Source organism: Cervus canadensis, chromosome 8 (assembly GCF_019320065.1).
Source record: "Cervus canadensis isolate Bull #8, Minnesota chromosome 8, ASM1932006v1, whole genome shotgun sequence".
NCBI classification, from domain to species: Eukaryota; Metazoa; Chordata; class Mammalia; order Artiodactyla; family Cervidae; genus Cervus; species Cervus canadensis.
This window is the reverse complement of record NC_057393.1, coordinates 63,952,651-63,968,378: the sequence shown is the minus strand read 5'-3', so window position 1 is coordinate 63,968,378 and position 15,728 is coordinate 63,952,651. Positions and strand designations below refer to the sequence as shown.

Below are 15,728 nucleotides of genomic sequence, written 5' to 3'. Positions count from 1 at the left end.
TCCAGTAGCCTCATTTAATCTGCCACGTATCACTTTCCCGCCAGTCCTTCCTGCCAGGACTAGCGGCTCTGGGGAAGTGGCCGGCTGAGCTGGCCCCTAAGCCGCGCATGCGCCACATGTCCCTGTGGCGTAGGACCTCGTCCCACTGCTACTCAGAGCCAGGCGGGGACCGGTGCTGCGGGCGTCGGCCGCCAGAGTAGACATGGGGGCCGGCCGCACGGGGTCTGTGCTTGCTGTCCTGGGAGTGCTTGGTATCTGTGCGGCCAGAGGCCCAGGACCCGCGGCGGAGGGGCAGACAGGCGGGGAGGCGGAGTGGGCGGAGCCGTGGGATGGCGCGGTTTTCCGGCCTCCGTCGGCGCTGGGCGCAGTGGGGGTGGCTCGCAGTCCGGGGGCCCCGCGGCCCGGGAGGGAGGAAGCGGTGGACTTGCCGGTGCTGCTGTGGTGGAGTCCGGGGCTGTTTCCTCACTTCCAGGGAGACTCGGAGCGCATCGAGTGCGCGCGCGGCGCGTGCGTGGCGTCCCGGGACCGACGGGTGCGGGGAGACTCGCGGACGCGCGCGCTGCTCTTCTACGGCACCGACTTCCGCGCGTCCGAGGCGCCGCTTCCGCGCCTGGCGCACCAGAGCTGGGCGCTTCTGCACGAGGAGTCGCCCCTCAACAACTTCTTGCTGAGCCACGGTCCGGGCATCCGCCTCTTCAACCTTACCGCCACCTTCAGTCGCTACTCGGACTACCCGCTGCCGCTGCAGTGGCTGCCGGGGATCGCTTACCTGCGCCGCGCGGCACCTCCGCTCGAGGAGCGCGCACAGTGGCGCCGCCGCGGCTACGCGCCGCTGCTCTATCTGCAGTCCCACTGCGACGTGCCTGCGGACCGGGACCGCTACGTGCGCGAGCTCATGCGCTACATTCCGGTGGGTGAAGGCCGGGCAGGGCGGGAAGGGGAGGGCGGCGCGTGGGGCTGAGGCTGGGACCCCTGGTGTCCTGGCCGACGTGCCGTACCCTCCTGACGGCCGTGCTCTACCCCACTCAGGTGGACTCCTATGGGAAGTGCCTGCAGAATCGGGAGCTGCCCGCGCCGCGGTTACGGGACACAGCCACAGCCACCACCGAGGATCCAGAGCTCTTGGCCTTCTTGTCCCGCTATAAATTCCATTTGGCCCTCGAAAATGCCATCTGCGACGACTACATGACAGAAAAACTGTGGCGCCCCATGCACCTCGGCGCTGTACCCGTGTACCGCGGCTCTCCCTCTGTGAGGGACTGGATGCCGAACAACCACTCCATCATCCTCATTGACGACTTTGAGTCGCCGCAGAAGCTGGCAGAGTTTATTGACTTCCTGGACAAAAATGATGAAGAATATATGAAATACTTGGCATACAAGCAACCTGGGGGCGTCACTAACCAGTTCCTTCTGGATAGTTTGAAGCAGCGCGAATGGGGAGTGAATGACCCCTTACTGCCTAACTACCTTAACGGCTTTGAGTGTTTTGTCTGTGACCACGAACTGGCGCGGCTGGATGCCGAGAAGGCCCACGCAGCCTCTCCTGGGAACAGCCCGGTCCCTGAGCCTCATATTGCCCAGCCCTCACACATGGACTGCCCGGTGCCCACACCTGGCTTTGGCAGTGTGGAAGAGATTCCTGAGAATGACAGGTAAGCATAGCTGGGGTCCCCTGGGGCTGTCAAATTTACAGACTTGCTTCCTGCAGGCAATAAACTAGCCCTGGGTGCTGAGGGGATGTTGTATAAGGAAATTATGACATGAGGTCACTATGCCTTTAAGGTATCAAGAGCCTAAGAGAAGACAAATTGCAAAAGAGCAGCAGAAAATGTGAGAGGTAATTGAGAGCAACAACATAGGAAAATCAGCTTTTATAAACAGTGTTTGTAGTAGTGCTTCAAGAAAGGCTTCAACTAGAGCACAAGGCCTGTTTAGGGAAGTGATGAGGGACAAAGTTGGGCCAGGTTATACATATTCTGAATACCAGGCTCTGGAGCTGGACTGTCCTGAAAATCAGCTCAGCTGTTTATTGAGCATCTTCAACATGGTGGGGCTGTGGATGAGAAATACAGAAGTGTTTCCAGGGAGGTTTGTCTGCAGTAATCAGGGTTTATACCTGTTAACTTGGTGTAACTATTAACAGCATCTCCTTTCACTCTTAAAATTACCCTGATTTGGATGATAAATTATGTTTGTCCTAGACAGAATAGAAGGGATGCTTTCAAAAGATGATTAATGATTGTGGCCAATGGTGGATTGGAAGGGAAGTGAGGAGGCTACTGAAGTAGGCAGCAGAAGATGGTGGCATTGGGAAACAAGGCCAGCATAGGAGATGGGGTAAAAAAAACTTTGAAGCCACTTGCAGCAAACCACACCTGTTAGGGGAGGGGTGAAAAAAAGGTGATGTTTGAGACTGCTGGAATAACCTGCAGAGATCACCTTGGACAGTGGATGGCAGCAGAGCGCTGGCACAGTTTGGTCCTGGGAGTGGAGTGGATTTGTATCCAGTAATTTACATCAGGTAGTTTGTATCTAGTTTGTGCAGAACATATGATTTATCAGAGGAAAAGTGTAACATTAAAAAAGGAGAAACATTCAGGTTATGGCTCATCTAGACACTGGATACTGTTGCACTTCTTGATTACTGAAACAGGTGTAACATAAAAAGTAACCATCTAAATACACTCCCTTGCTTTTCTTAGGAAGATTACTGTTTCCATAGTTTGGCCCCTGCTCTGCCTACCTCTTAATTCCCTCCACATTTGGAGACCAAGAGCAGGCAAGTCAGGAAATTTAACTCACTGGGATATGTGTGTATGTGTGTGGGGGGCTTGGATAATGAATTTGTGTTTTTGGCTCACTGCCTGTCACTTGGATTAGTACTGGATTTACTTCACATTTCCTTCCCTCAAAGCAGATCCTTGGTCCTAACCAGAAACCACTGTATCTGCTGAAGATTTCTTTGGCCATTGGGAGAAAGGTAGGATTCATAGTTGTACTGAGGTTCCATAATCCAACTCTCATTTTGATGTTTCAGCTGGAAGGAGATGTGGCTCCAAGATTATTGGCAAGGTCTGGACCAGGGGGAAGCTCTCACTGCCATGATCCACAACAATGAGACACTTCAGGGGAAATTTTGGGATTACCTAACAGAGATCTTCATGAAAAGGAACCAAAATCTCTAATTGCTCATACAAGTATTTAACTTGACAGAGCTAAGGAGATGGAAGTCCTTCAACCATGGGACGTGAAGGATATCCGATGCACAAGTCCTTAATGAACACTATCTTACCATGAATCCCAGGAGTAAGTTATATCCACTGATATTTTATTCTAATCATGTGTAGCCAGGGTCTCAGCCTATGGTAATAGAGCCTCTTCTCAAGGAGAGATGAAGGCATCCAGTTTTTGATTCAATGGGAACCAGAAGCCTGAAACACCCCCATTTGATTCAAGGTGCTGATCAACAGAATTTTTAAAGAACTCCTTATTTTTCTAGCTCTTTCTGCCTCTCAATCGTGATTGGGACATGTTAGTACTTGGCTGTGAATGAGGTAAGATGGGCCAGGTTTAAAGTATGAAAACCTGTCCTGTATTCTTTAAACTACTCATTATTCAGTATCTTTTCCTAATTTCTATTCCTGTCTCTAGCTTTATAAACTGTTTATGTTGGTGGTGAAGCAAAACTCCTGGTGGGTTGTATCCTGGCTCTCTCGAGTTGTATTTTTTTTTTTATCACTTACTTTGCCTTTCATGTCAGCCTTTTTATTTTGAATGGCTTTTCTTGCCTGATTTTCCACAATTTCTGTTGGAGATGGAGTAGCCTTGCCACCATTCCCACACTCATTTCCACCTGCATTAAACTGGCTATAGATCAGACACCTTTTCTTACTGCTGATTTGCTTTACATCTAGGGCATATCTGAAATTCCTTCTCACCTCATGAATATCAAGACTCAGAGGCTAATAAATATCATGTCAACTTAAGGAATCATCCTGCTTTATTTTAGAGATGGAGACTCAGGCTGGAAATGATAGCAGAAAAAGTTGTCATTTCAGAAGGTTAAAAATAGGTCAATGTGAATCAAAGCACAGATTTTTATAGGTCTTTGGTCTTTTTCTGTCTGCCTAATGAACTCTTCTATTTTATTATCTTTATATGCTACAAAAGTCCATTTCCCCCCAAAACTCATGAAAATTATGGTGGAAGAAACAGCCCAGCAATATAGCTCTAGTAATTATCTCATATTATCTCATATTCTGTGGCACTTTTAAGTGGGATAAACATTCCAACTTCATTCATTCTATTACTGTTACAGTGCATAACTTTATAGTACTTACTGAGACCACATTTTGATGAAGTCCACCCAAGGCCCTAAACCCAAGGGGATGAGAGGTGAAGCAAGACATTTAAGCCATCATGACTGGCTGGCTAAATAAAAAGTTGTTAGATTTGGGGAGGTAGCCAAACACGTCTATTACTGTGGTTTAAACATACAGCTTAATGGAGAGGGAGATCTTCTGCTTTTTCTGGGGCAGTGGAACAAGGAAGAACACCTTGGATCTTAGAACTACACTGGTTGTAATATATTAATGAATTATCACTAGAGAAATCCCATAGCTTATCAATATATCTGGTTTAAATTAGTGTGTATGCATGTGTATATATACACACATTATATACAGACATATATATGTGGTTGTAAAGACTGAAGAGGAAGATGATGCTTATGACTTCAGTATCGACTATGTATAATAGAACCTTGGGTATCTACAAGGTTTTAATATTGAACAGCCTGCTAAGCTGTTCCATGTGTGATATACCAGCTTGTTTTTAAATTTAAAAAATCTAGCTCTTTATTTACATCAAAGCTAACATCAAGTGTTTATTTTAAAACATAATGGCACTTCCTTTGAATGGGGTAAATACAATTTCTGGCTGACATGAAACTATACAATATCCCACAAAATGGAAATGCTGCAACAGACCTCACAATAAACATTTATATATGTGGGGTGCTCATATATATATTGGGCTTCCCTTGTGGCTCAGCTGGTAAAGGATCCGCCTGCAGTGTGGGAGACCTGGGTTCGATCCCTGTGTTGGGAAAATCCCCTGGAGAAGGGAAAGGCTACCCACTCCAGTATTCTGGCCTGGAGAATTCCATGGACTGTGTATAGTTCATGGGGTCACAGTTGGATTTTCACTTTCATATATACATATATGATGCTTCCACTAGGGCCCCATACTTATTGTGACCTTTGAAGATGTAGCCAACAGAAGTTACAATTTAGGCTGGATTTCACTGCCAGGGTGATTCTTTTTTTCTTTTTTTGACTGTGCCACACAACTTGTGGGACATCAGTTCCCTGACCTGGGACTGAATCTGGGCCCGTGGCAGTGAAAGAGCAGAGTCCCAACCACTGGACCACCAGGGAACTCCCTTTTTTCATTTAATAAAAAATGCCCTTCAGGACTTCCTTAGCAGTCCAGTGTTTAAGACTCTGCCTTCCAATGCAGCGGGGTAGGTTTGATCCTTAGTTCCCTGGTCCCGAACTAAGATCCCACATACCCCAAGGAGCAGCCAAGAAAAAAAAGGGCCCTTCATAACAGCATGGGAAGTTTTCTGTTTGGACTTTTGCAGAAAAGAACAAGAAAGACAGACCTTTGAAAATACTTACGTTAAAATTTGATATAGTACAGACTCTTACAAAAGCCAAATTCAGGACTCTGATTTCTAAGTATGCAAGCTATTTAAATGCAGACACCAGTTTATATTGTATACAAAATACAGTATTACCCAAGTGCAAACTAAGGTTAGGACTCAAATTTCTTTATGTGCAATAAAATGGGTAGGCAATGGTTATGCAAGGTGTAGAATCATTCTTACTTCTCGTGTTTAATTACACCAGTTCAACTGGCACTACCTTAGCACTTTTATGTACAAAGTAGGCCAGTTGTTTATAAATGATTGTGGATGGAGACTCCTCCCTGGTTTGTGGTCAGTGCTTCCGAGACTTTCTTCTTTATTCCTCTTACCACAAAAGTATTCACAAAAGAGCAGGGTAAACCAGGTGCTACCTTTCCACAAGGGAAAGCAGAACCAGAAGTAGCCACACGGCTATCCAACGGCTTCACTTTCTCTGTGGAGAAAGCAAGCAATGTGAATTTTCTGTGGTTTGGGGCCCAGCCTGCTGTGTAGACCACAGCAGGCTTGAGGTTATTAGTGGTAGAAGTGTCCGATAGAAATCAACTTTGTGTTGCTGGAGTGGGGGTGGAGCATGGGGCTGATGCCTTTATAATTCCCAAGAGTTGCTATTTTCTATTGTCTCAGGTTTAATTTTGTATAATAAATGGCTTCTTTTTAAACAGTGTCTTCTGCTTGACTTTATTTCTGGGGTGAACATGGTAAAGTTGGAGACTTGCAAAAATATTTCAAACATTTGTTCATTTAACAAGTATGTATTGGCAGTACTCTAGGCCCTGGGATACAGCACTAAACAAGATTGACAAGGTCCCTTCTCTCATTATGGGTACATTTTAAATGGGCGTTGGGGTTAAGGCCGTAAACAGACAATAAATGGACAAGATAATCCAGACGATGATAGGTACTATGAAGAAAATAAAACATGTTGATGGTGGTTTGCATGGAAGTCAGGGAACTCGTCTTTGACATGAAGTGAGACTCAACAGAACAAAAAGAACCAGTCATGCAGAGATAAATGGGAAGATTTTAAATATCTGTGACAAGTGATTAGCACACACTCAATTTACATAACCAAATAAATACTGCTCCTCCAAAGTAATCATCTTATGAACTATAAGGCTGTCCAGGTTATGCTTCCATTACCAGAAACATTTCTTGGAGATCATGTGTAAATGCCTTGAGCATCAGTGGTACCTCTTTGGATTGAGTTTTGTAACCAGCTAAGTCACTTCAGAGGGGCAGGGGGAAAAAAAGGTCACTTAGCACTAAGTCTAGTTAAAGCTAGGCATTACAATCCAAGGGCCAAATGTATAAATAGTAATGATACTGCAAAGTATCTTCGCAGGATTGGCAAGAAGATTAAATAAAATGACGAATGTGAGAAAGTGCTTAAACCTCACCCTATCCAATGAGATCACTACAAATGAGAAAACTGTCGAGTCCAGCTCGACAGCACAGGTTCCCAAAGCGCCACCATGGTGAAAGAATGAGAAACACTCAAAGTTACAGTGGGGATCAGGGGACCAACAGCCCCATGAGGTGAAGGTACCCAAACTGATCTCAAGTCTGCTTTATTATACTTTTTGAGACTTACTTGTATGTGTTTACATGAGCACAGCAGGCCAGGTGGCCTTCAGTGATAATCCTGCGCAGTTAACATTTAATATCTTTGTATCCCCCTTTTTCTGCCTCAAGGACAGAGACCCAGGTAATCTTTATGTGCCTCCCAGGCACCAAGGATAGGAACAGTCTGTTGATGGCTTTCCATCCGCAGGCGTACATCCTGCTTTCAAATGTTTTCTGTTCCTTCTTGGATTCCTTCAGGAGTCACAAACTGAATCATGTCCTCTCAGCAAGATTGTTTAATTCTTTTGTCAGGCCTTTTAGTAGGCCTGTCTCCTACATCTCCCCCTTTTTGTTTTTGTAGATAACTGAATATAGTCAAGAAGGCTAACTGTTGCTGCTGCTTCTTTCTTGTTCTTCTCCAGACTACACAGAGACAAAACAGAATGATTAATAAAACACTGCAACTACTTGTAAGTCCATAACCATAGGATTTGATTTGTTTGAGAGGATTTAAGGCACTCCTTCAGCTATAGCATTAAACAAAGAAGAGCCAGTAATCACATCAAGTTTTTTATTAAAGGTGTCTAGAATGTCACATTGTAACTCTTGTATATCTAATGTAATATTTCCTTGATTTAGTAAGTGTAGTTTAACTTTATCCCAGTTAAAAGTCGATTGATCACATTTATGTGCAGTCACACAGAATGATGTGTAATTCCAGTCACACTTTAGTCTTAATTGTTTTTGTAGACTTACCAATTGACCTCCCAATAAAATAACAGATTGTTGTAAGTCAGCCACTTGTGAAGCCAATTTTTCATCTATTTTTTGTTGAGTGGACCAAAGAACGTCTGCATCCTTATGCCATTCTTGTACAAAATGAACAGATTGATGCAATGCTATTCTGGGCACTGCTGTAGTGGTGGTGATTGCTATAATTCCCAGAATAGCTGCTATTAACATACCAATAAATCTTTTTGTTCTTTTTAAAGTTACTTTTATAATTTCTTCTATGGCATAAAGAGTAGGGCTTTTTTGCCAGCCTCTTTGTAAATCCACTGGTATCCAAATACCTGTCCGAGTTTTTAAAACATAAATACTTTGCCAAGATTCATTGAAAGGAATGGTATTGTTTAAACACGTATAAAAAGAACAATTTATACAATTTATAAGACTAGTAGAAATGTTACATATCGCTGGCCCTAACAGAAACACAAAAGGTAATCTTACACAGGCCTGAATAGTATGAGTAGAATTTTTAGTAAAATTAAGTTGCCTTAGAAAAAAAAATAAAAAAAAAAAAATAAAAGTTGCCATAGGATCATTTAAGACATATTCAGTTTAACGGCCATTGCAAGCCTTAAGGCTTTTGGAGGCCATAGGCGCCTCCCCAGTCGCATTCTGTCCTGGGTGATGGATGAGGTGTGGAACGGGTCGGGGGGCAAATCCCTCTCTATGCCACGTCAAAGATGCAGCCCCACATGCCTCATGATGATACAGCCGTGGACTAGAAATATTTGTTCCTTTAATCTCAGGTGTTCTTCTAGGGCCCCAAACTGTATCTGTCCCTCAGGAGTATTTAGTAACAGATGACCTTCAGACCCTCTACAATTTTTCCACTGGATCCTGTCCTCCATCTATACCACGTCCTATTCTTAAAGCACAGCCTGGAAGATTAGGACCACTATAATGTATGGTGGAATTTTCTCTTTCTTTAAAAGTAAGTGCTGTTAATAAGAAAAAAAAAGTGTTCTTATTCTCTCCAGGCTTTTCTACAATAGAAAGCCATCCCTGGAATCCTGTCTTTAAACAGAATTCTCCAAATCCTATACAAATGGATGTGCTGTCTGTTCTTACTGTGTAATTTTTTAGAGATCATCCTTCTTCCTTTTTTAAAGGAAGGCTTTGATCATAAGGACCAGGAAGCCAGGCTGAATCATTGACAAATACGGGAATACTGAATCTTCCTATGTAATGGGTCTTAATAAAGGAGGATTGGGAATATATGCCCAATAATGATGACTGGAATCAGTTTGAATACTTACCGACATTGTGATAAGGGTTACCATAGCCAGTAGTAGATTGGCAGATGTTTTTGGAAGGCCACGATGATGAACTAGGCTCTCAGCTTCCTGTGATAACTTTTTTATCTGCCCCCAAGTGGGTATTGTAGCAGTTCACATTCGCTTGGTCTTGGCAGGCCCAGGTTCTAATGTAAGGTGTGATAGGGCATGCGTCAGAGGTCTGGAAGGTGGGTCTATATCAAATCATGTTTTTTCCCCTCCAGTACCAGATTCTCCTCCTCAGGATCCATCGGTGTTCATTTTCCTCTATTAAGATAAGAGCATACCCTCTTCCTTGTTTAAGCATGATACCCTGCTTCCATTCCCTGTTCTCTTTCCACATTATTTTTTGCCAAACCTCCTGTAAGGGAGAAACTTTAAGGGAAGTATCTTTAGTCTGTTGTGAAAAGTTCCAGTGAACCTCAGCTGCTGGTTTCTCATATACCCCTCTTTTTTTTTTTAATATAGCCCTCTTATGTCCAAAAAATTTAGTGTAAAAAGAGCTAGAGCTATTTTATCCTTAAATAGGGGAAAGAGGTCCCAAGCCATACTGTTCTCCCCCTTTTTGTTTTGGTAGTCATAAGTTCTAAAGTTAGGTGGGCACGTTTGATGATGGCTTCTCCTTGAGGATTATAAGGAATGCCTGTAATATGTTTAATAGACCAGTTAGCTAAAAATGTTTGAAAGATATGACCTTTATAAGAAGGCCCATTGTTAGTTTTTATAGTTTCTGGTAGGCCCATATAGGCAAAAGCTTGTTGTAAATGAGGGATACACTGAGTAGTTGATTCTCCATTATGAACTGAAGCAAAAATCATTCCAGAATATGTGTCAACGGAAACATGTATTAAACCTAAATTACCAAAAGAGGGCATATGAGTAACATCAGTTTGCCATAAGTCATTAGGATATAATCTACGAGGAATTACGCCTTCCTGATTTATGGGCACTATTGTGGAAGTCTGACATGTAGGGCATCGAGAAACAGTATTTTTAGCTTGTTGTCAGGATAATTGAAATCGATGTTGTAATCCTCTGACGTTAATTTAAGTCATGAAACTGAGTGGGAGTAAGGAGTGTAGTTAATTTAACATCAATCTGGTCATTACCTTCTGATAAAGGTCCTGGTAATTGAGAATGAGAACGGATATGAGTAATATGAAATGGAAATTGTCGATTCCCAACTATATCTTGTAATTTCAAAAATAACTGATGAATGGGAGGGTCCGAGACAGGAATATGAATAGTCTCTATCTGGAAAGTTACCTTAACAACATATTGAGAATCTGAGATAATATTAATGGGTACTATAATGTCTGATAGGACAGTAATTATAGCATCTAGTTCAGCTTGTTTTATTGATGAATATGATGACTGCCAAATTTTGGTGGTTGGACCGTAATATCCAGCTTTAACATTCTTTATTTGCATCTGTAAAAAAGATAGGAGCACACTCGATCGGTTCTGTTTTAGTTATTCTAGGCAATGTAAAACATGTTTTTTAAGAACATTAATTAATTTAGAAGATGGATAGTGACAATCAATTGTACCAATAAAATCAGATAATGCTATCTGCCATTCCATGTTTTGTGCAAAAAGTCATTCTATCTGATCTTTAGCTAAAGGAACTATTATATATTTGGGATCATATCCTGAAATTTGTCAAATACGAGTCCTCAATTTAAAAAGCAATTTACTAATAAGGTCTACATAGGTAGTCAATAATTTTGTTTGTTTATAGGGTAAAAATACCCATTCTAATTATAAATTCATTTTGCCATATTATTCCTGTAGGAGAATGAGGTGTAGGCATAATTAAAGCAGTTAAAGGTTGTTGAATATTAATTCGAGATAACTGTTTTTCTTGTGTGCCTTGATTAATTTCTTATAATTCTCGATTGGCTTCAGCTGTAAGTGTTCGTGGACTGTTGAGATCTGTATCTCCTTTTAGAGTATTAAATAAATTTGTCAAAGCATAATTAGGGATACCCAGTTTAGGTCATAACCAATTAATATCTCCTACTAATTTTTGAAAGTTGTTCAGAATATTAAGGTGATCAGTTCTAATTTGTATCTTTTGAGGGGATACTGTATAATGATTAAGAATGTATCCCAAATAATTATTTTCTGTATTTTATCTGGGGCAATTATTAAACCAAATTCTTTTAATATATTTTGAGTGTCTAAAAATATATGGTGCAATAACTGATTATCTGGATGAGCCAATAAAATACCATTCATATAATATATAACATAAGCTTGGGGATATTTTTGTCTAACGATAGACAAGGGCTGATTAATAAAAATTTGACATAAAGTAGGACTGTTCATCATTCCTTGGGGTAAGACAGTCCATTGATATCTCTGACTGGTATTAACGCTAGGGACAGTAAAAGCAAACTTAGGAGCATCAGAAGGGTCTAAAGGAATAGTAAAAAAACAATCTTTTAAGTCTATTATCGTAAGATGTCATTTTTTAGGAATCATAGATGGTAACAGAATACCTGGCTATAAGGCTCCCATGGGTTCCATTACAGCATTAATTTTTCTTAGGTCTGTTAATATTCTCCATTTACCTGATTTCTTTTTTATAACAAAAACTGGGGAGTTCCAGGGGCTAGTAGATTCAATTATATGTCCTTGTTCTTTATGTTCTATTATTAGCTCATATAATGCTTCCAATTTTTCTCTGGTTAAGGGCCACTGCTCCATCTACATGTTTTTTTCTGAAAGCCAAGTCAGTTTCAATGCGGTTTTTTTTGAAGCAGTGGCCCTAGGATAAATTTGGATTTTGCAAAGGGTTATATCCCATATTGGCCATAATTTGTTTAGCTTGTGGGGATATACTGGGTATGGTTACATATGCTCCCCATTGCATTAATAAATCTCGCCCCCAAAACTGATTGGAATATCTGCAATCAGAGGTTGCAAAGTGGCAGTTTGTTGTTCTGGGCCTTTACAGAGCATAGGTTGAGAGCTTTGAGAGGTACTATTCATAGTCCCTATTCCTGTTATAACAGTAGGAACTGATTTTAATGGCCAGGAGTGAGGCCAATGTTTTATAGCTATTATTGAAACATCAGCTCCTGTATCCATGAGCCCAGAGAATCTCTTTCCCATTATTTCTATATCTAGTTTTGGTCTCTCATCAGTAACATAGGTCGGCCAATATACTTGTTTTCCTATACTTCCAAATCCTCCTTCTCTTTTTCTAGGGGAATTATTAATCTTTATGTAAGGAAAGAGAAGGAGTTGTGTAATTTGGTCTCTCTTTTATTTGATATGGAATATTAGTGCTCTTCATAACATGAATTTCCCCTTCAAAATCTTCAGTGATTCCAATGTGTACTTGAATGCCCTTTATAGTTAGACTACTTCTACCAATCATAAGTCCAACAGTATTTTTGGGAAGAGGACCACATATTCCTGTAGGAATTTTACATATTCCCATAGATGGCATCAATAATTGATTATCTAGGGCAGGAATATCTATTGCTGCGCTGCCTGAGATTGCTGGAAGTAAATCATATATTGATTGTTTTCTAATATTTGAGTGGGACATGTGAATGGGACTGCATTCCATGAACTTGGATTGTTTGGGGAGCCCCAGCTGGGCCCCAAAAGGTGTTTCCCAACAGAGGAGTCCTATCTTTATGAAATTTGGCATGGCATTGATTAGCCCAATGATTTCCTTTTTGACATTTAGAACATAATCCAGGGGCTTTAGCTTCCCTTTTTTAATCCTTATTATTTTTTATTTTACAATCTTTTTTCATATGTCCCAGTTTTCTGCATCCATGACATTTAATTTTATTGTCCTTTTTTCCTTTTGAAAGGGTCTGTGGCAATAATTGCATCTTATAGGGTTCTGATCCAATATCATGACACACCTTTATATAATCTTCCAAGTTGCTTCCCTGAGCTTTTAAAGGTTGGAGAGCCTTTTGGCATTGAGAGTTAGCATTGTCATAAGCCAATAGCTGTAAAAGAATGTCCCTTATATTAGGCTGAGATACCGTGCTCATTAAATTTTGTCCAAGTCTGGCTATAAAGTCAACATAAGGGTCTCCATTAGACTAACTTGTGTAAATGATGGAGTAGTATGTCCAGGAGGATTAAGTTTTTCCCAAGCTCTTAAACATACAAATCGTACTTGGGAGAGGACCTGATCATCAAATTGTAATTGAGCCTGTATTCCAAAATATCCTCCTGACCCCATCAGCTGTTCCAAGGAAATGTTAATAGGTGGATTTGAAGCAGCATTTTTATGAGCTTGTTGATTTGTTTCATCTTGCCACCAGGTTTTAAACTGTAAAAATTCAGAGGATGATAAACAAGTTCTTGCAACCATATCTCAGTCAAAAGGGATCAGCATTTCAGCGTGTCAAAGTCCTTGAATTAAACCCATAGTATATGGAGAGTTAGTACCATATGGTGTACATGCTTGTTTTATCTCTTTGACTGTCTTAAAAGGAAGAAGATGATAATCATAAGTAATAGCACCTTGTGGATCTTGTGGACCAGGGGAAACCTGAGTGACTACCACAGGGAGGGCTAGGGCATCTTCATCCCCTTGTAGTTGTGCCTGTCTAATTCCCCTTTGAAAGGGAGAAATATGGTTGGGCACTGTCAGAGGAGGTTTCAAAATGTCATCCCATGGAGTTTCCGGATCTAAAGGGGGTGGCTCGGTTAAGGGTGCTGAAGGATGAGCCACATTAACCATGGGGAAATGATCATTACTCCCATATGATTTTATTTTCTTTCACCCTTTTCGTTTGTGGTGCAGAGGTGCTTTTTCCCCTTCAGAATCACTATTCTCATATAAACGAGATTCATTCTCTGACTGTTCATGTATTGTCTCTATAGAATCTTCAGAATCGGAGGCTTCTGAATGTAAAAGTCCTAGTGCAGTGCTAATAAGATTCCCCAGTAAAAAAAAAAAAAAAAAAGATTCCCCAGTGACCAAATGAATACGTTCCCCACTATGATACCCCACTATGATAAGCTCTGCGTAGGCAACACATAATTTCTTGCTACTCTTTATACCTTAAGGTCCCTCTACCTGGATCAAGTCAATAGCAATGTTTTTCAACAGCAGAAAGTAAGTCTTTTAAAGTAGAATGAGAAACTTGCACTCCCGAGTTTTTCAACGAAGTCTTCAAGACTTGCATATACTCGGTATGCTTAGGGCTTCCCTTGTGGCTCAGATGGTAAAGAGTCTGCCTACAATGCGGGAGACCAGGGTTCAATCCCTAGGTTAGGAAGATCCTCTGGAAAAGGAAATGGCAACCCATGCCCCATTGTTACTCTGATTGAATTATCCACGGGGTGTACTCACCAGGTACTTTCCACGTCCACCTCTTTGGTCGGAATTCCCCGTGTTCCTTGCCTCCTAAGGAGAAGCTTCCAAAGCTGGTTTCACTTTCAGGTCCCTGCTGGGGCGCCACTTGTCGAGTCCAGCTCGACAGCACAGGTTCTCCAAAGCGCCACCATGGCGAAAGAATGAGAAACACTCAAGAAAGTTACAGCAGGGATCAGGGGACCAACAGCCCCACGAGGTGAAGGTACCCAAACTGATCTCAAGTCTGCTTTATTATACTTTTTGAGACTTGCTTGTATGTGTTTACATGAGCACAGCGGGCCAGGTGGCCTTCAGTGATAATCCTGCACAGTTAACATTTAATATCTTTGTATCCCCCTTTTTCTGCCTCAAGGACAGAGACCCAGGTAACCTTTATGTACCTCCCAGGCACCAAGGATAGGAACAGTCTGTTGATGGCTTTCCATCCGCAGGCGTACATCCTGCTTTCAAGATGTTTTCTGTTCCTTCTTGGATTCCTTCAGGAGTCACATACTGAATCATGTCCTCTCGGCAAGATTGTTTAATTCTTTTGTCAGGTCTGTTAGTAGGCCTGTCTCCTACAAAAACAATTCTTTAAGCCGCAGCAGCTGTTCAAATATATGAACCTATTTTTCTTCGCGGCTTCGAAGTGGCTCTAAAGGTAATCAAAACCATCGGTTCTTTAAGGTTTATTAAAATTAAACCATTCCCAACTTAGCATCTTAAAGTCTCACATTTTGATCCGCTCCCATCCTCTCTGTCCTTGCCTATGTCAATCACTCTCTAATGCAGACTTTACCACCCGAAACGTGCGCTCTTTCCTGGGTGTTCCTGGCCCCAGTACTGCCCAAGACTTTAGGGCCCAGAGTTCACAAAAGAGTCAGCGTGGACCCACAAAACAGCCCCAAAGATTCTCTTCCTAACCTGCACAAGTGTCCACACCAGGCAAGGTCCGAAACAGGAATCAAGGCGACCCCGCCAAGAAAAGAATGAACAGCATCCTGGGGCAGGAGGTGGGTGGGTTGCAGCCGAGCCTTATCGAGCTGGT

The 15,728-nt window shown here is 42.0% G+C and overlaps 1 protein-coding gene and 1 long non-coding RNA gene across 3 annotated transcripts; one reads left to right on the top strand and one right to left on the bottom strand.

Annotated features, from left to right (window-relative positions):
* Positions 1-174: 174 nt before the first annotated feature.
* FUT11 (fucosyltransferase 11) lies at positions 175-6,377 on the top strand. Its single transcript, XM_043476557.1, has 3 exons — positions 175-910; positions 1,030-1,655; positions 3,041-6,377. Exons 1-3 carry the CDS (start codon positions 203-205, stop codon positions 3,186-3,188), a joined length of 1,482 nt encoding a protein of 493 aa, XP_043332492.1. The 5' UTR covers positions 175-202; the 3' UTR covers positions 3,189-6,377.
* An 891-nt stretch (positions 6,378-7,268) lies between these two features.
* LOC122446395 lies at positions 7,269-15,725 on the bottom strand. 2 transcript variants are annotated; one of them, XR_006270861.1, is made up of 3 exons: positions 14,678-15,725; positions 9,322-10,770; positions 7,269-7,699 (listed from the first exon to the last, which is right to left on the bottom strand). It is a non-coding gene; the product is annotated as an uncharacterized LOC122446395 (long non-coding RNA). The 2 variants fall into 2 exon arrangements; XR_006270860.1 differs by lacking the exon at positions 7,269-7,699 and having other exon boundaries at positions 7,834-10,770.
* Between the last annotated feature and the right edge of the window lie 3 nt (positions 15,726-15,728).